This window comes from Ceratotherium simum, chromosome 5, assembly GCF_057802395.1.
Source record: "Ceratotherium simum simum isolate JZ-2026a chromosome 5, ASM5780239v1, whole genome shotgun sequence".
Taxonomy (NCBI): Eukaryota; Metazoa; Chordata; class Mammalia; order Perissodactyla; family Rhinocerotidae; genus Ceratotherium; species Ceratotherium simum.
The window spans coordinates 11458283-11485637 of NC_141904.1; the positions used below are offsets into that span (position 1 = coordinate 11458283).

General features: G+C 36.8%; 2 protein-coding genes and 1 long non-coding RNA gene across 12 annotated transcripts in view; 2 read left to right on the forward strand and 1 right to left on the reverse strand.

Annotated features, from left to right (window-relative positions):
• ATR (ATR checkpoint kinase) overlaps nucleotides 1-18589 on the forward strand; it is a 103389-nt gene extending 84800 nt beyond the window's left edge. For 5 of the 6 annotated variants that reach the window (XM_087430438.1, XM_087430440.1, XM_087430439.1 and 2 more), the window contains 7 exons: nucleotides 570-713; nucleotides 3949-4099; nucleotides 6696-6852; nucleotides 6965-7118; nucleotides 8351-8502; nucleotides 12469-12574; nucleotides 18202-18589. In XM_087430438.1, the coding sequence (XP_087286564.1) occupies nucleotides 570-713; nucleotides 3949-4099; nucleotides 6696-6852; nucleotides 6965-7118; nucleotides 8351-8502; nucleotides 12469-12574; nucleotides 18202-18375 (1038 nt within the window). In that variant the 3' untranslated portion in view covers nucleotides 18376-18589. Of the gene's footprint in view, nucleotides 1-569; nucleotides 714-3948; nucleotides 4100-6695; nucleotides 6853-6964; nucleotides 7119-8350; nucleotides 8503-12468; nucleotides 12575-18201 lie in introns of those variants that run through there. The other variant, XR_015552153.1, reaches the window with a different exon arrangement.
• Nucleotides 707-20263, reverse strand: LOC147916965 (uncharacterized). Of its 2 annotated transcripts, none has more exons than XR_015552154.1 (4): nucleotides 19507-20263; nucleotides 7612-7737; nucleotides 3408-3481; nucleotides 707-1167 (listed from the first exon to the last, which is right to left on the reverse strand). It is a non-coding gene; the product is annotated as an uncharacterized LOC147916965 (long non-coding RNA). The 2 variants fall into 2 exon arrangements; XR_015552155.1 differs by having other exon boundaries at nucleotides 7665-7737; nucleotides 19507-20262.
• Nucleotides 19806-27355, forward strand: part of XRN1 (5'-3' exoribonuclease 1) — a 116366-nt gene continuing 108816 nt past the window's right edge. For all 4 annotated transcript variants that reach the window (XM_087430445.1, XM_087430446.1, XM_014789045.2 and 1 more), the window contains exon 1: nucleotides 19806-19969. In XM_087430445.1, the coding sequence (XP_087286571.1) occupies nucleotides 19895-19969 (75 nt within the window). In that variant the 5' untranslated portion in view covers nucleotides 19806-19894. The remainder of the gene's footprint in view (nucleotides 19970-27355) is intronic.

Sequence of the window (27355 nt, forward strand, 5' to 3'; positions counted from 1 at the left end):
GATCCGAACCCCGGGCAGCCAGCAGCGGAACGTGCGCACTTAACCGCTACGCCATGGGGCAGGCTCATCATCATGCTTTGTTTTTACGTTAAGAATATTATTCAGCTTATTTACTCACCTCATTAGGTAGACTTGATTTTGGGTTTTTTTTCCAAAAATCAAGTTACTTTCAATTGATAAACATTTCTTACCATTAAAGACATTTAAAAACAGTGTTTCAGGTTCTGAAAAAAGGTATTAAAAAATGTTTCAAAAATCTTTTAAACATGACTGCTTTAAGGGGCTACCTAAATTTGGATATGTATGTACTCATATTGCTGATAAAATAATCCTTTTACTTCATAGCCATTCCTAATGGGTGAAAATGTGTCTATACTCATGGGCAACCATTCTTTTCATACAGCATAGATAATTAAGATAAAACAAATTGTTAGAATAATAAATTTACTGCATAATATGGGTTATTATTTTTCTTTTTATTATGTTAGGTAACAGAGTATTTATATCATATATAGAAATTTAAACAAAGAATTTTGACCTTAATTCATATATGACTCATCATCTTTTAGGTGGAAATTCTTGCTTCTCTTCAGAAACCAAAGAAGATTTCTTTAAAAGGAACAGATGGAAAGTTCTACATCATGATGTGTAAGCCCAAAGATGATCTGAGAAAGGATTGTAGACTAATGGAATTCAATTCCTTGATTAATAAGGTTTGGAGATAGTTTGCTTTTATTTTAGAATTACCATCAGTGTGATATGGGTTTTTCAGTATGCAAATAGATCACTCTTAAAAAGCGGGGTGAAAGGCATAAAAGGGCACATGTGTACAATAACAGATGGCAATTAGACTTTGGGTAGTGAACATGATGTAGTCTATCCAGAAATCGAAATATAATGATGTATACTTGAACTTATATAATGTAAAAAAAAAAAAAAATGAAATGAAAGGTAGTACATTTCATTCCCTCTTTTTTTTTTTTTTTGGAATATTGGTCCTGAGCTAACAAGATCTGTTGCCAGTCTTCCTCTTTTTTCTTCTTTGTCCCCAAAGCCCCAGTACATAGTTGTATATCCTAGTTGTAGGTCCTTCTGGTTCTTCTATGTGGGATCCTGCCTCAGCATGGCCTGATGAGTGGTGAGTAGGTCCTCGCCCAGGATCCAAACCTGCAAACCCCAGGCCACCAGAGTGAAATGAACGAACTTAACTGCTATGCCCCCAGGCCAGCCCCTCATTTCATTTCTTTTTTTTTTTTTTTTTTTGAGGAAGATTAGCCCTGAGCTAACATCTGTCGCCAATCCACCTCTTTTTGCTGAGGAAGACTGGCCCTGGGCTAACATCTATGCCCATCTTCCTCCATTTTCTATGGGATGCTGCCACAGCATGGCTTGACAAGCAGTGCATCGGTGCACGCCCAGGATCTGAACCTGCGAACCCCGGGCCGCCGCAGCAGAGCGCACGCACTTAACTGCTACACCACTGGGCCGCCCCCTCATTTCATTTTTAATTAATTTTTTTATTGGGATAAAATATACATAACATAGAATTTACCATCTTAACCATTTTTAAGTGTTCAGTTCCACTTAGTGGCATTAAGTACATTCACATTGTTGTGCAACCATCACTACCATCCCTCTCCAGAACTTTTTCATCTTCCCACACTGAAACTCTGTATCCATTAAATAACTCCTCCCTATTCCCCCTGCCCCCAGGCTCTGGTAACCACCATTCTACTTTCTGTCTCTATGAATTTGACTACTCTAGATACCTCATATAAGTGGAATCATACAGTATTTGTCCTTTTTTTACTAGCTTATTTCACTTAGCATTATGTCTTCAGGGTTCATCTATGTTACAGCATATGTCAGAATTTCTTTCCTTTATAAGGCTGAATAATATGGCACTGTATATGTATACCACATTTTGTTTATCCATTCAGCCATTAGTGGACACTTGAGTTGCTTCCACCTTTTGGCTATTGTGAATAATGCTGCTATGAACAGCTCTATTCGAGTCCCTGCTTTCAGTCTTTTGAATATGTACCCAGAAGTGGAATTGCTGGTTTCACTTAATTTTGTAAAAATAAGATGGTTTTATTATATTGATAAAAATGTATAAGACATATTAATGAGGGAAAATATTTTTTATTTAATGTTTAAGTTATCTATACTTTTTCTATCAGATTTATTTATGCTTTATGTTTCAGTTCTAGAAAAAATTAGGTTCTATGTTTACCAACATGCTATTTAAAGGTGATCATTAGTATTTTTTTCATTTCTATTGGTTAAGTGCTTGATTTCTTTTTTTTTTCTTTTTCTTTCTTTTTGGCTGAGGAAGATTCACCCTGAGCTAACATCTGTCGTCAATCTTCCTTTTTTTGGCTTGAGGAAGATTTGCCCTGAGCTAACATCTGTTGCCAGTCTTCCTCTGTTTTGTATGTGGATCACTGCCACAGTGTGGCTGATGAGTGGTGTAGGTCCGTGCCCGGGAACCGAACCTGGGCTGCCAAAGCAGAGCACACCAAACTTAACCACTAGGCCACCGCGCCAGCCCCAGTGCTTCATTTCTATCAGAGATGATGTGAGAAAGCTCATTAAAGGGTTATTATAAATGTATGGCCTTAGGTATTTTGAATTACTCTGTAGCCAGGTATTTATAAATGCATAGCACCTGTTTTTTCCATTGGTGAAAATTAAACCATGTTGTGCAAAGATGAAACCTTATTTTTCTGTAAGTTTTTTGTCCCGTCTTTCCATCCCTTCCTTACATTTCACTGGTATACCTCTTTTATTAGCAGGAAAAGTTATGGACCTTTAACATAGAAAAGATATAGCAGCAAATGAGCTCATTTTTAAAAAAAGGACAATTATGGTTTGTACTTAGTTTAACTAAAAGTAATTTAAAAATTAATACCACATTAAAAACTCATTTCAAAGGCAATACGAAGGGAAGGAATATTTTTTATTTAAAATATTGTTTCATAAATTGGTAACTTAATTTAATGACTATTAAACCATTAGTATGTTCGTCCCAAAGCTCCCTGAGTGTTTTTCTGGTTGGGAGTATCAAATGGCCTGGCTTTTGTTTATAAATTTATCTTAATCAGCTTTGTTACTGATTAAGTTATTTCATTACTGTCCTCCCACATTAACATGGTCAAATAAAATAGCCTAATTGTGAAAAACTACAGTCTCACTATATGGTCTAGGAGGCCACATACTAATCTTTACATGTGATTCTCATGCCATATTGTTTTGCTGACATTTATGTAGCTTACTTATTCCTAAAGTTTAAAATGTGTTTTTGGTCAGTGATTGCACTTTTGAATTGAACAGGTTACAATTATAGATTTGTGTTTAGTTATTTCACCAGTTCCAGAAATAAACAAAATTCTGTTTATCCTTACCTAATATATTTCAGGATTAATCAGATGAGATGTGAAAAGCTTTCTTCTGCTAGGAGATAATTGTTCACATGAAGCTGTAATATTAAAATGCAAGAGTAAGAAGTACATTTTGGAGATATCATAAAACTTAGCCTCTTTTGTTCATGTATTTTTGAGATAATCAAAATTAAACAGCAGTCTCTGTGCCTAAGTACTTAATGTTTCAGTAATATCTTGGGAGCAATAAAAAATAAGAGAGTACTTTGTCATTGTCAAATACACAACTATGATATTTTTTAACACAATATTGTTATCACATTAATAGTGAATAATTTTAACAAAGGACTCTAATGATTTGGAAGGAATCTTTAATGATTTGGAAATAGATTAGGGATACTCTCCCAGTAGTTTCCTACCCTACCATTCTGAAAAATTATTTATCTATATTATGTAGTAAGCTTTCATTGACAAAATTGCTATGAAATTAACAATCTCTAGATATATTTGACATAACATTTATAAATTTTTAATTTTTAAGTTTGTGTGTGTGTTTTTTTAATAGTGCTTAAGAAAAGATGCAGAATCTCGTAGAAGAGAACTTCATATCCGAACATATGCAGTTATTCCACTGAATGATGAATGTGGGATTATTGAATGGGTTAACAACACTGCTGGTTTGAGACCTATTCTGACCAAACTATATAAGGAAAAGGGTACTAAAATTCTTACAATATAAATAAATAATATAGGTATAATAACTGCTAACATATATAATATGGGTATAATTATTATTAACATATGTCATTGTCCATTTTTTTGGTATAAGCCATAATGAAATTTCTAGGTCAAATGAGATTCTATATACAGAAATACTTAAGTGTTTTTCTTCCTTCCTTTCTTATGTTTTAATTTCTTTTCTATCTTCATCCCAAAAGGATTTGAGGTAGCTTACAAAAATGTATATGAAAATTTGTTTTTTACAGAGTTATTGGTTAGCAGTTCTGAAACTATTTTTTGTCTATACTAGACTTTAGCAAATAAATAAATGTATTGTGGCTAATGAGAGCTACTTTTTCACTATCAGAGAAAGAAAAGGAAAGGGAAGTCTAGAATGAAACTGAAAGTGTGAGATTGGAATTAGAGTCTCCCACTAGCCAAACTTGGGATAATTTGAGCACCAAAATAAATAAGGATAGTATTAGATTATAACCCATGGAATAAAATAAAACGACATGAGTCCACATTGATGTAAACAAATACTTGAATGAATAAACAGGCAAGTAGGAACAGTTCTTCCTTACAGTAGGATTGCAATGAATAAATTTAGAAGAAATGATAGAAACAGAAAATCACCAATTAGCAAATACCACAGTAATAATGGTTGCAGGCAATGATTATCAATGGATGCTGAAAATTAATAGGCAAAAGTGTGATAGGAAACAGGTTATTTGCAGAGTCTCAAAGTATCTCCCCACAAGATACGTGTTAATTACGAAAGGAAAAAACTAGTAACTTTCCAGTGGAGAAACAAAATATAACTGGTCAGAACTCTTAAAAAATGTCAAGGTAATGAAAGGCAAAAACAGAAATTTCCCAAATTTGAGGACGTTAGTGTGTCATGACAACTGAATGCAATATGGGATCCTGAATTGGATACTAACCCAGAAAAAGGATGTGAGTGGGACAATTGGTGAAATTTGAATAAGGTCTGAAGGTTAGTTAATAATATTGTACAATATTAATTTCCTGGTTTAGATCATTTTACTACTGTTATGAAAGAGATGAACATTAAAATCTGGGTGATGAATATATGGGAACTCTTTGTATCATTTATGCAATATTTTGTAAGTCTAAAAGTATTTCAAAAAAAAGATTTTAAAAATACATGGGATGCAATACATAAAAATAAAGAGATCAAGTTAATCAGCATGAAGTACAAAATAAGTCCAAAATCACAGTGTCAGTAGGGCCATGGTACCTCTGAAGGCCCTAGGGGAGAATTTGTTCCATGCCTTTCTCTTAGCTTCTCGTGTTGCCAGCAATCTTTGACATTCCTTGGCTTGTAGATGCATCACTCCATTCTCTGCCTCCATTGTCTCACAGCATTCTCCCTAAGTCTCTATGTCTGTTTTCTCTTCTTATAAGGACACCAGTCATATTATATTAAGGGCCCAGCCTAATGACCTCATCTTAACCTGATTAGATAGGCAAAGACCCTATTTCAAATAAGGTCACATTCATAGGTACTAGGGATTAGGACTTCAGCATATTTTTTTTGAGGGCTACAATTCAACCCATAACATTAACTAATATTGATAAATTACTATATTATGTGTATTGTGCTAAGTATATTATGTACATTATTTTATTTATTATTGTTAACAAGCTTAATTACCCCTGTTTTATGAACAGTGCCAGACAGATTAAGTAATTTATCCAAGTTCACATAATTAATATGTTGCAGAGTTGAAACTCAAACACACTTGAATCTGATTTCAAGGAACTTGCTATTGACTATTTTATTTAGAAGGATAAAATATTGTATAAGTGTTAATTATTGCTGTTGGATTTTTAAAAAAATATATTTTCCATCTTACCATGAAGACAATTGAACTGTGCAACATTTGAGGCTAAAAACCTCGAATCAAACTTCTCCCTAAAACTTTTAGCTGCACCTTGGGTACAAAAAGCACCAAACCAGGGTAAGTCTAAAAGGCACTTTATAGACTGGAGTCATATCAACCCTCTAATACAGGCTCACAAATATATCAGAAGGAAAAGTTCTCCTTCCCCAGATGATTTGCATTGTATAAGATTAGTTTAAGAAGGAGGTATACATGAATCTTATAGGCTAGCCTTCACACAGAGTAAATTATTTCAGAGCACCATTGTAGGTTTCTTAGTAATGATTCCGTGTGGACCTATACTACATGCTGATTAACAGCAAGATCACTATAATTTTAATGAGGGCTACGGCATTTTTACAATTGCGTGGGCACTATTCACATTGTTTATTCTGAATGGTATCTTCTGGAGCTATTTTGATTCCACAACATTGGTTTTAGTTGACATTAATTATCAACAAAAGGCTTCACTTTGGATAAGTATTAAGAGAAGATAATGTGTTTATTATTTTATTATAATATCAGAAGATAAATTTACCTATGCATAATTGAAAATTTTCCGTTTATCCTTGCTTTTGAATAACAATTTGAATAAAAGTAGATGTTTCCTCTCCTATTTTAACAAAAAAATTGCACCTTTTGTTATTTGGCTTGTGTGATTAATGGAGATCACTCTACCTTGCAGGAGTTTATATGACAGGGAAGGAACTTCGCCAGTGTATGCTACCAAAGGCAGCAGCTTTGTCTGAAAAACTCAAAGTGTTCCGAGAATTTCTCTTGCCTAGGCATCCTCCTGTTTTTCATGAGTGGTTTTTGAGAACATTCCCTGATCCTACATCATGGTAAGTTACCAAGAATATAACACATTATTATGGTTGGATTTTTTTTAATATTTTAGATTTATGTTGCCTCATATGGCATAAAGATATTTGATAGGCTTTGTGTTTCTTTTAGGTACAGTAGCAGATCAGCATACTGCCGTTCCACTGCAGTTATGTCAATGGTTGGTTATATCCTGGGCCTTGGAGACCGTCATGGTGAAAACATTCTCTTTGATTCTTTGACTGGTGAATGTGTACATGTGGATTTCAACTGTCTCTTTAATAAGGTATGTGATGTGACTTACTCTAGTTAATTGGATGTTTTCTACTAATTTCCTTTCATCAACAACTGTTCTTCCTAGACATACCCATTGGTAGCAATTAGAGTCACAGCTGAATAACTGAGAGTTTGTTGACTGGGTTCTGATCAGTGGATCCCATAGCCCTCAGTAAAGCAACTTAGGATAGGGAGAAGTCAGAGGAGTGATATAGTAAAACTAGCACTGAACTTGAAGTCCAAAAGCATAGGTTCAAGTTCTGACTGAGTTGGTTCTTAGTTCTATGAACATGGGCAGATCAGTTCATTTTACTGAGACTCAGTTTTAGAGAGACAGAGTAGTTTAATGTGATTGTTTCCAAACCTGGTAGCATATCAGAATCACCTAAGAGTTTTTTAGAAAATGTGGATACCTAGGAAACATCCCAGGAGATTCAGATTCTGTAAGTCTAGAGTGGGGCCTGGGAATAAATTAAGGTGGTGGGATTCTCCCTAAGGCCCACCTCCAATTTTCCAGTGTTATGATCCTAGAAGGCAGATTGGTAGGTAAACCCACTTTTTTCTTCATCTCCATTCTCTTTGGGTTGCTTTCTGCTGTCACAGGAAACCAGGAAAGGTCACAGATCCAACTGAGAACAAATCAGAGATAAACCACTGGTATAGGTTAAATCATACAAGAGAGGAATTTAGGGAAACTGATTGGAGGGATGAAAAAGCCCTAGGAAAAGGCAAGTTAGAGAATGGCAGAAAATAAATGAACTGGACTTCATTATATTACCTGTTACATTTCCTGCCTGAGGGATGTGAGCATCTAACACTTGGCTATTGCTTTCCCCCTCCTGTTTTAAAGTGAAAGTCTTAAAGAAGAAAAATATGAGAATATTTTTTTGTACTTTATATTATTTAAGAAGGACATTAAGGAAGTTAATATAAGACTAAATATTGAATGCATAAAAATTTCTCTATAATGTTATTCATTGTAGTAATTCAGTGAAAGGTGAGTCCATCCATCCTCTACATGTTATCCAGGGGGGTGTGTTTAAGTTCCCCAAAAGCAAAGGTAGAGTCATATGGCTCCTTCGTGATATAGACCATAGGCCTCTAACATAGTTACAAATATAAATATTTTGAGGGTATGTTTGCTCTTTGCTAAAAGGGTCTGGACGTGAAGTTCTAAATTTTTTGCATAAAGATTTTAAAATGCTAACATTGTTACTTTTTAATAAAATGCATTATTTTAAGGGAGAAACCTTTGAAGTTCCAGAAATTGTTCCATTTCGCCTGACTCATAATATGGTTAATGGAATGGGTCCTATGGGAACAGAAGGTCTTTTTCGAAGAGCTTGTGAAGTTACAATGAGGCTGATGCGAGATCAGAGAGAGCCTTTAATGAGGTAGTCATCTATATTTTGTAAATAATTTAACAGTAACTTTGAATGCAATTATTGGTTCTTAAGTATGTTTTCTTTATAAAGAAACCACTTTGCATTGGTTGAAGTAGATTTTTTTAATTAATAGCTTTATTAAGATATAATTTACATATTATAAAATTCACTCTTAAGGTGTACACTACAGTAGTTTTATTATATTCACAAGATTATGTAACCATCACTGCTATCTAATTATAAAACATTTTCATCATCCCCAAAAGAAATTAGCAGTCACCCTGCATCCCTACTTGCCCACCATTCCCTAGCAACCACTAATTTACTTTCTGTGTCTATGGATTTGCCTATTCTGGACATTTCATATATAAATGGAACCATACAACATATGGCCTTTTGTGTCTGTCTTCTTTCACTTAGCATAATGTTTTTAAGGTTTATCAATGCTGTAGCATATATCAGTACTTCATTCTTTTTTATTGCCAAATAATATTCCATTGTATGGATATACCACATTTTGTTTATTCATTCATCAAGTAATAGACATTAGAATTGTTTCCACCTTTTGGCTATTGTAAAGTTTGGCTGTGAACATTTGCATACAAATTTTATGTGGATATATGTTTTCAGTTTTCTTGGGTATACCTAGGAGTAGAATTGCTGGTGATATGTTAACTCTAAGCTTCACATTTTGAGGAACTGTTTTCCAAAGCAGCTGTAATACTTTACAATCCCACTAGTAATGTCTGAGGGTTCCAGTTTCTCCACATCCTTACTAACACTTGTTATTGTCTGTTTTTTTTATTTTACCCAACCTAATAGGTATCACGTGGTATCTTATTGTGGTTTTAATTTGCATTTCCCTAATAACCAAAGACGTTGAGCATCTTTTCTTGTGTTCATTGGTCAGTTGTATATCTTTTTTGAACAAATGTCTATTCAAATCCTTTGCCCATTTTTTAATTGGATAATTTGCCTTTTGATTGTTGAGTTGTAAGAGTTCTTTACATATTCTGGATACTAGACCTTTATGATATATATGATTTGCAGATATTTTCTCTCATATGTGGGTTGTCTTTTCACTTTCTTGATGATGCCCTTTGAAGCATAAAAGTTTTTACTTTTGATGTTGTTGTTACTTGTGCTTTCGATGTCATATCTAAGAAACTATCACAAAATCCAAAGTCATGAAGAATTACACCTGTGGTTTTTTTCTAGTTGTTTTATAGTTTTCGCTCTTATATTTAGACCTTTGATCATTTTCAGTTACTTTGTGTATCTAGTGTGAGGTAGGGGGCCATATTTATTTGTTTGAATGTGCATATTCTGTTGTCCCAGCACCATTTTTTGAAAAGACTGTTTTTCTCCACTTAATTGCCTTGGCAATTTTGTTGAAAATCAATTGATTAAATATGTGAGAGTTTATTCGTGGACTCTCAGTTTTATTCCATTGACCTGTGTGTCTAACCTTATGCCAGCAACTCACTGTCTTGATTACTGTAGCTTTGTAGTAAGTTTTGAAATCAGGAAGTATGAGAGCTCCAACTCTTTCTTCTTTTCAAGATTGTTTGGCTATTATGGGTCCCTTGTATTTCCATATGAATTTTTTATTTTTTATTTTTTTTAAATTATTTTCCCCCAAAGCCCCAGTAGATAGTTGTATGTCATAGCTGCACATCCTTCTAGCTGCTGCATGTGGGATGCGGCCTCAGCATGGCCAGAGAAGCGGTGCGTTGGTGTACGCCCGGGATCCGAACCCGGGCTGCCAGCAGCGGAGTACATGCACTTAACCGCTAAGCCACGGGGCCAGCCCTCCATATGAATTTTAAGATCATCTTTTCAGTTTCTGCAAAAAGCCAGCCTGGATTTTGATAGGAATGGCATTGAACCTGTAAATCAATTTGGGGAGTAGTGCCATCTTAACAATATTAAGTTTTCTAATCCATGAAGATGCCCTGTCTTTCCATTTATTTAAGTCATCTTTAATTTCTTTCAACAGTCTTGTAGTTTTTAGTTTGCACGTCTTGTATTTAACTTGTTAAAAATGCATTCCTAAGTATTTTACTTCTTTTAATGCTATTCTAAATGGAATTTTTTTCTTAATTTCATTTTTTGATTGTTCATTGCTAGTGTATAGAAATGTAACTGATATTTGTATATTGATTTTGTATCCTGCGATCTTGCTGAACTCGTTTATTAGTTCTAGTAGTTATTTTTTGTAGATACCTTAAGACTTTTCTCTCTACAACAGCACGTCATCTGCAGATAGAGTTTTACTTCTTCCTTTCCAATCTCAATGCCTTTTCTTTTTCTTGCCAATTGCCCTAGCTAGATCAGTGACAAGTAGATGCAGTGAGATGTCTACATCCTTGTATTATTCCTGATTTTAGGGGTAAAGAAGTCAGTCTTTCACCATTAAATATGTTGTTAGCTGTGGGAAGTAGTTTTTTTTGTGTGTGTGTGTGAGGAAGATCAGCCCTGTGCTAACATCTGCCAATCCTCCTCTTTTTGCTGAGGAAGACTGGCCCTGGGCCAACATCCATGCCCATCTTCCTCCACTTTATATGGGACACCGCCACAGCATGGCTTGCCAAGCGGTGCGTCGGTGTGCGCCTGAGATCCGAACCAGCGAACCCTGGGCCGCCGAAGCGGAGGGCGCACACTTAACTGCTTGCGCCACCAGGCCGGCCCCAGGAAGTAGTTTTTTAAAAGGATTTTTAAAGCTCATTTATCATTTTTTTATTTCAAAGCTGTCTACCAGGCATTATGGTAGACCTCATTGTTTAGTTAGACATAGGCAAAGTCAAATTCTCTGAAAGAGGAAGTATAGCATCTTGTGAAACGTTTACTAGGAGCCCCTACTAGTCTGGGGAAGTCAGGAAATTATTTCTGGAGGAAGTAGCTGAGAACTTGAAGATAAATAAAGTTGACCATGCAGAAGGGAAGAGAGTGTTTTAAGTGATAGAAATATCAAGGCAAGTGAACTCATGAACTGCCTGGAAAATGTTCTAGAGGGTGGACTTCAAGGAGGTGGTGCTAAGATGATGCTGGAAAGGTTCACATGAGGCCTTTCATAAACTTTACGTGTAAGTACATAAAGTTTACACATTTAAACTTTGCCCTGAAGACAACCAGAAGTTATTGGAGGATTCTAAGAAGAAAATTTAAAGAAAGAAGAGGGAATGAGATCGTCAGATTTGCACTGTAGAAAAATTACAATTCCAGTTTGGGCTAGCGGCCAGAAAACTAGTTAGAGGACTGTGGTAGTAACCCAGGGAAAAATCATGGTGAATTGGATGAGGTGGTGACAGGAGAGATGGCGATAAGTAGAGAGATTCTAAAGAGATTTTATGAGGTGGAATTGGGTGTTAAGAGGAAGAAAGGGCAAGGATGATGCCTCAATTTTTGTTCAAGGCAAATGGGTGAATGATGTTGTTCTTTACTGATTTGGGGAATACAGGAGAAATAGTTTGGGGAAGGATCATGAGTTTTGTTTTGAAAATATTGTATTCGAGGTGCCTGCAAGATATCTAAGTTGATTTTTCCCATAGGTAGTTGGATTTGACATCCAAAACACAGTAGAAAGATCTGGGCTGGGTCTCTATGGTAGCTTTAGCTATTTTACGGTCATTGGAGACATAGCAGGGGATAAAATTCACTCATTCAATAAATATTCATTTACCAGTTTACAGTATGTATTTAGAGATGACACACAGAACTCATCTTACTCAGCTCTCCAAGAACACCTCTGACCCTCCTCTATCTTGCCTCTTCCCTCCTTACCCTTTCCTTTCCCTCACCTCACCCAAAAACAATAATTTCATGTCTTACTGAAACAGTAATAATGTGTGTTGTAGGAGTATTACCATTAGCTTCTCATCCTTCACTTCTTCACCTAAGTGTTGACTTTAGTGTGATTTCTTTTTACAAAGATAACATATTGTATTATTACCATAATATTTGTTTCCATTTTAGTGTCTTAAAGACTTTTCTACATGATCCTCTTGTGGAATGGAGTAAACCAGTGAAAGGGCATTCCAAAGCATCACTGAATGAAACCGGGGAAGTTGTCAATGAAAAGGTTAGTATCAAGTGTAGCTTGATATGAGCTGATACTGCATGTCTCTACAAATGAAAACTGATTCTAAATACTGTCAGTGGCTGACCATTGAATACTCTGAAATCTAGTTCTCTAGTATGACAATGCCATAAGTTTTCTTTATTGTCATTACTAATGTTAACATTATTATCATTTGTGTAATAAAAACAGAGTTCAAGACACTTGTTTAACCATGGACAATTCACAACTATGAGATAGAGAAGGAGAGAGAGAGAGATAGGAAAAACTTGAACACAAATTGCCCGAAGTTACAAATCAGCAGGTCTCAGCTTTAATATGTAGAATTCACTCCTTACTACTATTACTTGAAGCCTCAAAGTTTGCAGATAGTTATTTTTAATAAGTTAGATTGTTTTTCTAATTACATCATTCTCACTTTTGCATCCTGATATGCTTTCTTTCTTTCTTTCTTTCTTTATTTTATTTATTTTTTCCCCCAAAGCCCCAGTAGATAGTTGTATGTCATAGTTGCACATCCTTCTAGTTGCTGTATGTGGGACGTGGCCTCAGCATGGCGGGAGAAGCGGTGCCTCGGTGCGCGCCCGGGATCCAAACCCGGGCTGCCAGCAGCGGAGTGCGCGCACTTAACCACTAAGCCACAGGGCCGGCCCCACTGATATGCTTTCCTGATTGAGAAAAATGTGTAGCATTCCAAGTAGCTCCCTTAGAACTTCCATTTGCATGTACTAACATAATCTAAATATTAGGCATTAGAGTATTGTTGCTATTATTAGAATATTCATTCAAATTTTTAAGTCCTAAATACTTTCGGGATACATTTTTTTTTCTTAAGGTAGGTATAGATATTATTTATTCTTTTTTTTATCTTAAAATCTTTCATTTACCAAATTATAAATCTGTCATTAACCACTTTCTTCTTTACATAAAAATTTAATGCCGGGGCCGGCCCAGTGGCGCAGGGGTTAAGTGCGCACACTCTGCTTTGGTGGCCTGAGGGCTTGCAGGTTCGGATCTGGGCGCGCACCAATGCACCGCTCATCAAGCCATGCTGTGGCAGTGTCCCATATAAGTAGAGGAAGATGGGCATGGATGTTAGCCCAGGGCCAATCTTCCTCGGCAAAAAGAGGAGGATTGGCATCAGATGTTAGCTCAGGGCTGATCTTCCTCACAAAAAAAAATAAAAATTTAATGCAAACATTAGGTGCCTTTAGAGCACACATTGTTAATTTTTTTTAATATTATTATTATTTTATTCAGGTCATATTGGTTTATAACATTGGGTAATTTCAGGTGTACATTACCATATACCAGTTTCTGTATAGACTGCATCGTGCTCACCACCAATAGTCTAGTTTTTATCCGTCACCATACATATGTGCTGCTTTACCCCTTTCGGCCACCCCCCATCTCTTTCCCCTCTGGTAAACACTAATCTGTTCTCTTTATCCATGTGTTTGTTTATCTTCCAGATATGAGTGAAATCATACAGTGTTTGTCTTTCTTTGGCTTCTTTCGCTTAACATAATACCTTTGAGGTCTATACATGTTGTTGCAAATGGGAAAATTTTTTCTTTTTTATGGCTGAGTAGTATTCCATTGTGTATATATATATCACATCTTCTTTATTCATTCATCAGTTGATAGGCACTGGGTTGCTTCCACATCTTGGCTATTGTCTATCATGCTACAGTGAACACAGGGGTGCAGAAATCTCTTTGTATTGTTGATTTCATATTCTTTGGATAAATACCCAGTAGTGGGATAGCTGGGTCGTGTGGTATTTCTATTTTTAATTTTTTGAGAAATCTCCATACTGTTTTCCATAGTGGCTGCATCAGTTTGCATTCCCACCAGCAGTTCATGTGAGTTCCCTTTTCTCTACATCCTCTCCAACATTTGTTATTTTTTTGTCTTGTTAATTATAGCCATTCTGACAGGTGTAAGGGAATATGAGATCTCACTGTAGTTTTGATTTGCCTTTCCCTAAAAATTAGTGATGCTGAACATCTTTTCATGTGCCTGTTGGCCATCTGTATATCTTCTTTGGAAAAATGTCTGTTCATATCCTCTGCCCATTTTTTGATAGTGTTGTCTGTTTTTTTGTTGTTGAGTTGCTTGAGTTCTTTATGTATTTTGGAAATTAACCCCTTGTCAGATATATGATTGGCAAATATGTTCTTTCAGCTGGTGGGTTGTCTTTTCATTTTGTTCACGGTTTCCTTTGCCTTACAGAAGCTTTGTAGTCTGATGTAGTCCCATTTGTTTATTTTTCTCTTTTGTTTCCCTTGCCTGAGTAGACATGGTATTCAAAAAGATGCTGCTAAGACTGATATCAACGAGTGTACTGCCTATATTTTCTTCTAGAAGTTTTATGGTTTCAGATCTTACATTCAAGTCTTTAATCCATTTTTAGTTAATTTTTGTGTATGGTATAAGATAATGGTCTACTTTCATTCTTTTGCATGTGGCTGTCCAGTTTTCCCAATACCGTTTACTGAAGAGACTTTCCTTTCTCCATTGTATATTCTTGGCTCCTTTGTTGAAGGTTAGCTGCCCGTAGATGTGTGGTTTTATTTCTGGGCTTTCAATTCTGTTCCATTGATCTGTGTGTCCGTTTTTTGTGCCAGTACGATGCTGTTTTGGTTACTATAGCTTTGTAGTATATTTTGAAGTCAGGGATTGTGATGCCTCCAGCTTTGTTCTTTTTTCTCAGGATTGCTTTAGCTGTTCAGGGTCTTTTGTTGTTCCATATAAATTTTAGGATTCTTTGTTCTATTTCTGTGAAGAATGTCATTGAGATTCTAATTGGGATTGCATTGAATCTGTAGATTGCTTTAGGTAATATGGACATTTTAACTATGTTTATTCTTCCCATCCATGAGGTTGAGGTCTCATAGAATACCTTTCCATTTCTTTATTTCTTCTTCGATTTCTTTCAATAATGGCTTACAGTTTTCAGTGTATAGGTCTCTCACCTCCTTGCTTAAGTTGCGATTGTAAATGGGATTGTATTCTTGACTTCTTTTTTCTGCTAGTTCGTTATTAGTGTATAGAAATACAACTGATTTTTGTAAGTTGATTTTGTACCCTGCAAGTTTACTGTAGTTGTTGATTATTTCTAATAGTTTTGTGGTGGATTCTTTAGGATTTTCTATACAAAGAATCATGTCATCTGCAAACAGCAAGATTTTACTTCTTCCTTTCCAATTTGGATACCTTTTATTTCTTTTGTTGCCTAATTGCTCTGGGCAAGACCTCCATTACTATGTTGAATAGGAGTGGCGAGAGTGGGCACTTTGTCTTGCTCCTGTTCTCAGAGGGATGGCTTTCAGTTTTTCACCATTAAGTATGATGTTGGCTGTGGGTTTGTCACATATGGCTTTTATTATGCTGAGGTACTTTCCTTCTATACCCATTTTATTGAGAATTTTGTCATAAATGGATGTTGGATCTTGTCAAATGCTTTCTCTGCATCTATTGAGATGATCATGTGGTTTTTATTCCTCATTTTGTTAATGTGGTGTATCACACTGATTGATTTGCAGATGTTGAACCATCCCTGCATCTCTGGTATAAATCCCACTTGATCGTGGTATAAGATCCTTTTAATGTATGGCTTGTATTCAGTTTGCCATTGTTGAGGATTTTTGCATCTGTTTTCATCAGTGATATTGGCCTGTAACTTTTCTTCTTTGTGTTGTCCTTGTCTGGTTTTGGTTTCAGGGTGATGTTGGCCTTGTAGAATGAGTTAAGAAGTGTTCCATCTTCCTCTATTTTTTGGAATAGTTTGAGAAGGATAGGTATTAAATCTTCTTTGAATGTTTGGTAGAATTCCCCAGAGAAGCCACCTGGTCTTGGACTTTTATTTTTCAGGAGGTTTTCTGTCTCAGTCTCTTTACTTGTGATAGATCTATTCAGATTCTCTCTTTCTTCTTGATTCAGTATTGGGAGGTTGTAATGAGTCTAAGAATTTATTCATTTCTTCTAGGTTATCCAATTTGTTGGAATATAGTTTTTCATATTATTCTCTTATAATCCTTTGTATTTCTGTGAGATCTTGTAATTTCTCCGCTTTCATTTTTAATTTTATTTATTTGTGCCTTCTCTCTTTTTTCTTAGTAAGTCTGGCTAAGGGTTTGGTTTGTCAGTTTTGTTTATCTTCCCAAAGAACCAGCTCTTAGTTTCATTGATTCTTTCTATTGTTTTTTCAGTCTCAATTATTTCATTTATTTCTGCTCTACTTTTTATTATTTCCCTCCTTCTGCAGCATTTGGGCTTTATTTGTTCTTCTTTTTCTAGTTCTGTTAGGTGTAGTTTAAGATTACTTATTTGAGATTTTTCTTGTTTGTTGAGATAGGCCTGTATTGCTATAAATTTCCCTCTTCGGTCCACTTTTGCTGCATCTCATAAGAGTATGTTCTGTTTTCATTTGTCTCTAGCTATTTATTGATTTCTCCTTTGATTTATTCATTGATCCAATTGTTGTTCAGTAGCGTGTTGTTTAGTCTCCACATGTTTGTGACTTTCCCAACTTTTTTCTTGTAGTTGATTTCTAGTTTCATCGCATTGTGGTCAGAAAAGATGCTTGATATGATTTCACCCTTCTTAAATTTATTGAAGGTTGCCTTGTTTCCCAACATATGGTCTGTCTTTTGAGTATGTTCCACGTGCACTTGAGAAGAATGTATATTCTGCTGTTTTTGGATGGAATGTTCTATATATATCTATTAAGTCCATCTGATCTAGTATTTCATTTAAGGCCACTCTTTCCTTGTTGCCTTTCTGTCTGGATGATCTATACATTTATGTAAGTGTGGTGTTGAGGTCCCCTACTGTTATTGTGTTGCTATCAATTTCTCCCTTTAGTTCTGTTAATAGTTGCTTTATATACTTTGGTGCTTCTGTGTTAGGGGCATATATATTCATAAGTGTTATGTCCTCTTAGTGGAATGTCCCTTTTATCATTACATACTGCCCCTCTTTGTTTCTCATTGTCTCTCTTTTTTGTCTTGAATTCTGCTTTGTCTGATATAAGTATGGCAACACCTACTTTCTTTTGCTTCCCATTTGCATGGAGTATTGTCTTGCATCCCTTCCCTCTGAACCTATGTTTGTCTTTAGAGCTGAGATATGTTTCTTGGAGGCAGCATGTTGTTGGTTCTAGTTTTTTAATCCATCCTGCCACTCTGTGTCTTTTGATTGGAGAATTCAATCTATTTACATTTAGAATGATTTAGCCTTCATATGAAGGCTAAATTGCCATTTTATCTCTTATTTTTCAGTTGTTCTTGTTTCCATCGTTTCTTTCCCAGGGTAGATTTTTTAAAATTATTACTTTTCTAGAATTATGTTGTAGAAGAGATTCCCCAGTATTTCACTTAGTCCAGAAAAATATCCAAGAGTTGATGTTGGATCAACATTGCAAGCCTCAAAATCAATATCTCAAGTTACTGTATTTGTTTCATTTCTTCTCTCTTTTGTCTGTATTTGCTCTTACAAAAGGGTTAATGATCAGTTAAATGACATTAACATTTGTTAAATAACAGAAAGGTAGTAATTCCAAATTATCAATATCCACATGTCATTGAGTCCTTAGCCTTTATGATTTTCAATTTCTTCTTTTTTAGGCCAAGACTCATGTTCTTGACATTGAGCAGAGACTGCAAGGTGTAATCAAGACTCGAAATAGAGTGACAGGTCTACCATTATCTATTGAAGGACACGTGCATTACCTTATACAAGAAGCTACTGATGAAAACTTACTGTGCCAAATGTATCTTGGTTGGACCCCATATATGTGAAATGAAATTAGTTCAAAGAATATGTTAATAATCTAAAATTAACGTATTTGGTATTAATCTGTGGTTGTATGTATGTTCAATTCCAAAGTACAATATAAGTTTCTTCATGTTCCCAGAACAACTGGTATTATTTCTCCCTAATTGTTAATAATATTTAAAATAATATATGTTGTTATTAAGAAATAAACTGCTTTCTTAATATATACTGTGTATTATAACTGGAGAAATGGAACATCATATGTTCTTATGTTCTAAAAAGATATATTTGCAAGAAACAAGCCAGCCTAATTTCATTTTACAACTTTCATTGATTTTAAGTACTAGCCAGCATGAGGATTCATTTGAACAACAACAAAATTATATTGAATAAATAGTGTGGATAAAGCACCATCGTAGATTTGTGCACAGAGCTACTTTCCCTGCCCTCTAGGAACTGACAGTCTAGTAAAATAGAGATAAAAACATACATAGCATATCATCAAGTTCAATAAAACTTTCTTTTTTTGTATGGTTGAAAATGTGATAGGGAAAAAAACATAAGCCAAGACGCATGAATATGAAAACTATATAAACATTCTGTAATTTTAAAGATGCTGCCAACTGAAAGTGTACCAGAGTGCAGAATCTAGTAGTCTTGGAAGACAGCGATACTTTAGATTTCATGAGATTTCAGAATCTAAAAATTGTTTAATGTGGTTCAATTTTTTCGGAGGTCTTCTTGCAGAAGATTTAAAATAATTCATAATTACAAAGCAATGAGGTTATTATATTCAAATAAATGGAAACCTTTTTATAACAAAGGTAATTTCACTTAAGTTCACTTGATAGAATTCTACTTTTTTGTACAGTCGACAGTGTGATGGGGGAAAACATGATAATGCGGGAGGTATGAATTTGAAAACTAAACCTTATATAATTTCCTATTGAAGGCTTAATGTTACGAGTTAATTAACGGTCGAAGCTGGGGGGTGTGGAAGGCAGTTAGAAAATTTTTTTCAACAAATAATTTGGAAAAGAACGTTTTTAAACCAAACTTTGCTGTAGATTTATATTCCTCAAAGGAAAAAAACTCCCCCCTCACCAAACAAACAAAACAAAACAAAACAAATAAACCACGAGACCTTTCCAAACCTGTGCTGAAAAACACTGAGGTTAGCCATCGCGGACACGGAAGCAGCCAGCACAAAATTCAGTGGTCGGTACTCCTCCAGCGGTCTCGTGAGGCTTACAGAGCACAGCCCTACCCACCGGCGCCTTCGGAAGCAGCTTCACAGCGCAGCCCAAGGCCTCCGGCCGGCGAAGGAAGCCCCGGGAGCTGGGCGGCGGCGAGCCGCGCCGGCAGTGGAGCCCCGCCCCGGGGACGCGGCTCGGCGCGGCCGCTCTAGCCGGCGGCCCGCTCTATGGTCGGGCGGGCGGCGTGTTGTCATCTGCCGAGCGACGGCCGGAGGCGGCGGCGTCGGCCCCGGCGGGGCGTTTGGTTTCGGTTTGGCCCTGACTGGAGTTAGTGTTGACGGCCGAAATGGGAGTCCCCAAGTTTTACCGCTGGATCTCGGAGCGGTATCCCTGCCTCAGCGAGGTGGTGAAAGAGCATCAGGTGGGTGAGCGAGGGGGCAGCGGCCGGGAGGCCGAGGACCGGGGCCCGCGGCCCGCCTTCCAGCCGGCACTGGGCTCTCCGGCCTCGGCTCGCTGCCCGTCGGCGGCCGATGAGTGGCGAGGGGAGGGCGCCGGCAGGTCTGAGGACACCCTGCTGTCTGAACGGCGGCGAGGACGCAGGCTGCGTGCCGGGCGGGGGCCGCGGGCCGCGGCGTTCTGACAGCTCTGCCGCCTCGGAAGTGAAGTCGGGGAGCGCCGCCGCAGTGGGCGCCTCCCTGCCCTCCGCGGGGCGCTGCGGCCGGCGTCGCCTCGTGGGGGCGAGCCGAGGGCCAGTGCTCCTGGCCCCCATCCCCGCCCGGCGCGGCCACCCGCCCACCCGGTGCCGGCCGCCTCCGCAGTCGAATCGCCTGGCGTCCCTGCCTAACCGAGAGCTGCGTCCCTCCCCACCCCCAGCGCCCGGGCTTTTGACGTGGCCGGCGGTTCGGTTTATGAGACCTTTGCCTACCCTGTTTCTCTTATGCCGAAGACCCTAGCAATCCCATTCCAGAAGAAACAGAAATACACTTGCACGAGGCGGAGGACGTTATTTGGAGGATTCGTTGTATGTGTGTGTGTGTGTGTGCGCGCGCGCGCGAGAGAAACGGATTGTTAGAGCGCTAATACTAGTAATAATATTCGGTATGTAATGACCCCAGAGCAACACTGATGTTTAGATTCCAAAAATGTAGTTTATATGTAGGAACTGTCGAAAGAGAATAGAAAACACTAATCTATTAGGTAAACTAGACTTTGCGTGACAGGTTAGTGGTTGTCACTTTTAATGATTTCAGTAAATCCCTTGTCCATTTTATATTTTACAGGAAAAAATCAGTTTGGCTAATTGAATTAGTTGCGATGAATAGTATTGTATTAATAGTTGGGGGAAACAATCCAGTGAACACGATCATGCTATTCAATTCTTGTTTCATTTCTTTAACAAGTACTATAAGCATGAAGGTAGGGTTACACTTCCAGAAAGGATTGTTTGTTATTGGATTACAATCAGATATGGTATTTGAGGAAAAGCTTACAAAAATTTCCAAAATGGTAGTTTAACTTATTTGAAACATGCTTTGAGTTAGATTTAGGGAGACAGTTCTATCCAGAGAAGAGGGTTAAAAACGTTGCTAGTACATTGCAGATATGGAGACAGCTAACTTTGGCTTTTCTTGGATCCTTCATTCAGCAAACATTTGAGTACCTGCCATACATCAGTCATTTTATCTCTAAAGTGAAAAAATGTGATTGTTATTCAGACTGACTTGATAATACATTATTTGTTCAGGAATATTTTTACTCTATACTCTCTGGCACAGAATTTGGTTTGGTGAAAGTATCTTGGATTCTCTCCATCCTGAGGAATTTTGTTACTGAAGAACAAAAATCATCTCTTTAAGGCAGTTTTATGACATGAATACTAAGAATAGGTTTAAAACTTGGTTCATTTAAGTGATGTCTTTCAAAAACATTTGATGCTTGTAGTTAACGACAACAGCAAGCAAATGTTATAAAAGGTTACCAGCTACTCTCTCAACGGTACTTAAAAGGTGGTAATGCCTAAGTAAGTCATAATGGTTCAAAATCCCAGAGGAAGGGATTGGGAGGAGAAGTGGGTTCTGGGAAGATAGTGGCAGTGGTGACAGCAGCATAGTTTTTGGTCTCTGAATCCTTACATAAAAACAGAAAGAGAAACTGGATAGCAAAACTGAAAATTCATAGAACAGTTACAGCAAAACCACATAACAGGGTGTCCCTATGAACCCCAAAATACAAGTAGGTGTGGAAAAACTGCCAATAGCATCTTGACCCAGTCTGCATTGGCATCTTTCAAGAGGAAGAAGGAAGCAATGGAGCAAAATCTGATGGACCTGAGAACAGGAGAACTCCAGAATATTTGCTGAAAGACTCTGTGGGCCAGTTAGATAGCAGTGGCTGTAACTGAGGAGTTTTAAAGGGCAGGAGCAGTCTATCTGCTATGAACTCTCAAAACTGACTTGCCAAGGCACCATTCTAAGGCAGAGAGTGAAATAAAATTTTATCAGGAAAGGGACAATAGAGATAAAAGAAGAAGAAGGTCTAGATAAAAGGGGGGGAGGGTTACAGAGTCAAGAAATCTTAGAAAACAAACCACCGTATGTTTTAACACTACCCCAAAACAGCAGAAAAGGGAGCTTTGTGAAGTTAAAGCTTTCCTGAACCCCTCCTAATTCTAAAAGTTCTGGAAAATTAAATTTACATAAAAATGAACAACAGAAAAGTATCAAGGTCAAATAGCATACAAAACTATTATACGGAAAAAAGGAAACAAAATGACATCCCTACAGTCAATAAAAACTTGCAATAAAAATGTGCACACAAAACAGACCAAAACTCTAACCTGTTATTTCAGAATGAGCTAAAAGGCACTCAGAAAATGATATAAGATAGGAAAGAACAACATATATTAATTAGAAAACTCAGGAATAAGGTGACAGAACCTAGGGAAAATTGGACATAAATGAAAAAATCATTTCAGAAGTGAAGCCTAAAATAGTAGCAAGGCAAGAGCAAATGATGCCATAAGAAAAAAATAGAAGGTGGAAAGAAGAGGAAATTATAAAATATAAAAAAGTTTCAAGAAAGTAACTAATAAGAAAGATAAACAAAGAAGACAACCAATAGGGGTTCCTGAAAAAGGAAATCAAAGCAACATAACAGAACAAATACTAAAACTATAATTAAAGAAAACTTTCCTCAGATTAAAACATATATATTTGAAACTACATGTTGAAAGCATATACCATGTGCCCAAGAATACTGATTCAGATGACCAATACCAGGTCATATTCTAGTAAAATTACTGGACTTTAAAGAAAAAGAAAAGAAAGCTTTGATTATCTAGAAGAAAGGAACATGTGACTTATAGGGAAAGAAAATAAGGTTTTCTAATTTTAGAAATTCAGACAGCTTTATGCCCAGAGAAAATGAAGTAACAAGATACTCAACTGACTTTTGAGTATAAAGGATAAGCTGATAAAATGCTTTCAGTGTTCAAGAATTCAGGGAATATTGTTCCTTGGAGCACTTTCTTGAGAAATCTACTAGAAAATGAGCTTCAGACAATCAAAATGACTAGCGACACATCAACATTAGAACCAGTGGTGAACATTAAATATAGTTACCTGTAGAATAGAAACAAAACAAGAGTTAAGAGGGAAAAAGTTTGGTATATAATGGCTGTATGCTCTGACAATGTATAGATAGCACAACTATGACATAAAGGAGGATGAGGGAGAATGGGGAAAGCTTATGCAAAAAAATTTTGTATGTTACTAATAATCATCTTGATGGTGGTATTAATATTGTTTCTCTGAAACCCATGTGTGTGATATAATTAATGCCTGATTATAGGGTATTTAATTCTGTTGTCTCTTGTATCCTTGAGAACCAAGATTCTTGGTGTGTAAGAAAGAAGTTACAGATGTATAGAGAAAACGTTAAGTAAAAGCTCTAGTCTTGAAGCTGAATTGGAAGTATCAATAGGAACTTATGAAGCACACATATGCATATGCATAAATTTCCAAGCTCTGTCCCTGTGTCCACAGAAAAGGCCTAGAAACAATGACCAATCCAGTAGCAATATGCATCCTTAGTGCCATTATGGTCTTGACATACCATTACTCACTAAAAGAAATTCGGATTTCTTGGAGAAATGACTGATTCCAGATCAGAATCAGGATGTATTGGAGATGAGCCTGGAGGCTTTTGTCATACCCTATAGCAAGGAAGCTACTAAAGACTACTAGGGACATGTCAAAGGATTGAAGAGACAACTAGAAGAGGTTGACAGTGGCCTCAAAGGGGACAGTCTGAGCTTCAATAATGATAGTAATCCGGTAGATTAAAATCTATCAAATATACTTAAATCCTTATGTTCATAATGGTACTTTAAAAACAAGGATCCCCTTCCAAAGGTGGTAGGAACGGTTCCTAATCTTGAAAACTGGTAAATAAAGGGAAAAAAATAAGCATTTTGTTCTGCCTCTCCTGTACCACTGGGTAACTCGATGGTAAAATGGTCTCTTTGTGAGAGTATTCCAACTAATAAAAAAGAAATGATAAAATATCTCCATTTTGCAACCTGAAATGAATTAATAGAAATAGTCATTAAGCATCAATGGCTGCTAATATTAGAAAAAAGAAAGGGCCGGCCCGGTGGCTTAGTGGTTAAGTGCACGCGCTTCGCTGCTGGCGGCCCGGGTTCGGATCCCGGGTGCGCACCGACACACCACTTCTCCGGCCATGCTGAGGTGGCGTCCCACATGCAGCAACTAGAAGGATGTGCAACTATGACATACGACTATCTGCTGGGGCTTTGGGGGAAAAAAATAAATAAATAAAAATCAAAATTGTTGCCATACAGTTTTATATACTGTAAAAAGATCTTTAAAAAAAAAAAGAAAAAAGAAGAAAAGGTGAGATAACCAATAGAGCTTAACCTATTCCTGTTTCAGAGAATTCTTGACATGGATAATGTATACAAGACTTACGTTGGTGTTTGGATGTGTAAATTAGACGCTTAGAACCATTTTCAATGCCTAGTTCAATCAAGTGGTCCAGTAGTTCGGTGGAAAGATATTATGACTATATAAAATTACGGTTATTTCATAAATCTGTATTGAATATAAAGCTTATATACCATAAGATTGAGGAATACAGAGATATACGGTAATATTTTGTGCTAGTGTTATATTATTGTAAGCATATTTCTTGTTTGGTAAAGGGCTGGGAGTGAGGAAGGAGTTAAGTAAAATAAATAAATAGATAAATAAAATAAGAATAGTAAAACAAAACATTGCCTGCTTTAAAAGAAAGGTACTTTCCGGGGCCGGCCCTGTGGCTTAGCGGTTAAGTGCGCGCGCTCTGCTGCTGGTGACCCGGGTTCGGATCCCGGGCGCGCACCGAGGCACTGCTTCTCTGGCCATGCTGAGGCCGCGTCCCGCATACAGCAGCTAGAGGGATGTGCAGCTGTGACATACAGCTATCCACTGGGGCTTTGGGGGGGAAATAAATAAATAAATAAAATCTTTAAAAAAAAAATTAAAAGAAAGGTACTTTCCTTAACGTTGAAGGCAATAGACTAGAAGAGAATGTGGAGATTACACAAAGATTATAAAATACAAAAGGAAAACAGAAAATCCAAAAGGAAGTTGCACGTCAACTATATGCTTAATCAATGTCCTGGGTACTGAAGGTGGATAGGGAAGAAGAATAAAAACCTCTGACCAATAACATTATTATTCTAGGAAACCACAAGATTGCCCACACACTATGGTCCAATTTCCTTAGCAAGACCACTAAGGTGGTTGGTGATGTGAAACTTGAGTATCTTTCCTATTTCACCTGCTGCTTTCCCAAATATCCCTATGCTATGGTTCTCCTACTCATTTCCCAGACATATACATTTCATGCCTCTGTGCCTTTGTTCTTGTAGTTCCTACCTGAAAGACCTTTTCTTCTCCATCTGGCTGACTCCTCCTCCTTCCGAGTCTACTCCTCAAAGCCTCTGACTTTCTCATACTTACTGTACCAGTCCTTGCTTTATGCAGAAGGGTACATTGTATTGCTCCTGTCTGTCTTCCCTCACTTTATTATACCTCAGGGCAGGAACAGTCTGTTTCTTATGTGGTTTATTTCATGCATAGTGACTGACACAGAGTAGTTGATCAGTTAATGTTTGCTGATTTAATGAATGAATAATATAGATAAAAGGGAGAAAAAAGTAGAGATTAAGCTCTAATGAGGAACATACATATCTGATGAAAATTTAACCTTTAGAAAACAAAGGTCATACAACTAAGATTATAAACTCTTAGAGCATATGCAGTTCTCTCCATGATTAGAATCCAGTAGACTGCTACTGTAGTACTCAGGATTTGTTCAGCACTTGTCATGTACTAGACACTGTTTTAAGTGTTTTACATGCATTCATTTATTTAATCATAGCAATCCTGGTACTATTATCTCCATTTTGTTGCTGAGAAAACTGAGTCACAAAAAGAATGAGTTACTCACCCGAAGTACTTTACTACATTGCTGGTAAAGTAAATGTTGGAGCTGAATTTGAAACCAAGCAGAATTGCTCTAGAGCAATATTTCTTAACCTCTTCTTTCATTATTGCCCCTCCTCCAGATGGCTCTTTAGACTTGTTTTTTTCCTAATCTCCCCCCCTCCCATGGAAATTTAATACCACAGCTATACTGTCTATCTCTTTTTGTACTGGGTGCTTCATTATGTAAATCACCCCCCCCCCAACAATTTTGGCCCCCTCGGGAGCCATATTGTTCCTATTGATAATGCATACTCTAGAGCCTGCACTTTTTCATGAAAATTGTGGTAAAATTTATATGATAAAATTTGCTGTCTTAACCTTTTTTTTTCGGGGGGGGGGGAAGATTGGCCCTGTGCTAACATCTGTGCCAATTGTCCTCTCTTTCTTTCTTTTTTTCTTTTCCCCAAAGCCCCAGTACATAGTTATGTATCATAGTTGTAGAGTTGTAGCTCCTCTATGTGGGACACAGCCACAGTATGGCTCAATGAGCAGTGAGTAGGTCCATGCCCAGGATCCAAACCAGCGAACCCCTGGGCCGCCAAAGCGGAACATGGGAACTTAACCGCTACACTGCCCTGCCATCTTAACCATTTTTAAGTGTACAGTTCAATTGTGTTAAGTGCATTCACATTGTTATGCTAGAGCCTGCACTTTTAAAACCAGTGGTCTATGCATTTTGCTAAAAATTGCTTCTTGACTATGAAAACCTAAATTTTCAAATTATGGGGAATGTAAGCTAGCATTTCCATTTTAAAGTGTTTGCTCTTGTGTAGGGAGCTTACCTGTCTTATCCTTCACTGTATTTGCTGTATTAGTGTATTTACTGTATTTCCTAGCATCTAGCACAATTTAGAACATATTAGGTCTTCAGTAAATATTTATTGAGTGAATGAATTTATAAACTGTAGGATATTATATAATCTCTAAAACGTACATAGTATATAAAAACATTGTATATTAAAATAGTTTATTAAAATATGCATAGTATGTTAGTATTTTTAAAACATAGAATATTAAAAAAATGAATCGAAGCAACAAAACCTTAGGATTGTTTAAGATAAATAGTATTAAAGAACTGGAGAAAAAGAATTGTTAACAGCTCTGTTAAATGGTCAGTCAGATATATACTGTCTTTATGTAAAAGACATTTTGCAACAACACTAAGTAGGATACAAAGTTCTAACAAAGAAACTAATGTTTTGAGAAAATTAGATACTAAGATGTTAATATTTAACCACAATTTAGTATGAATGCTT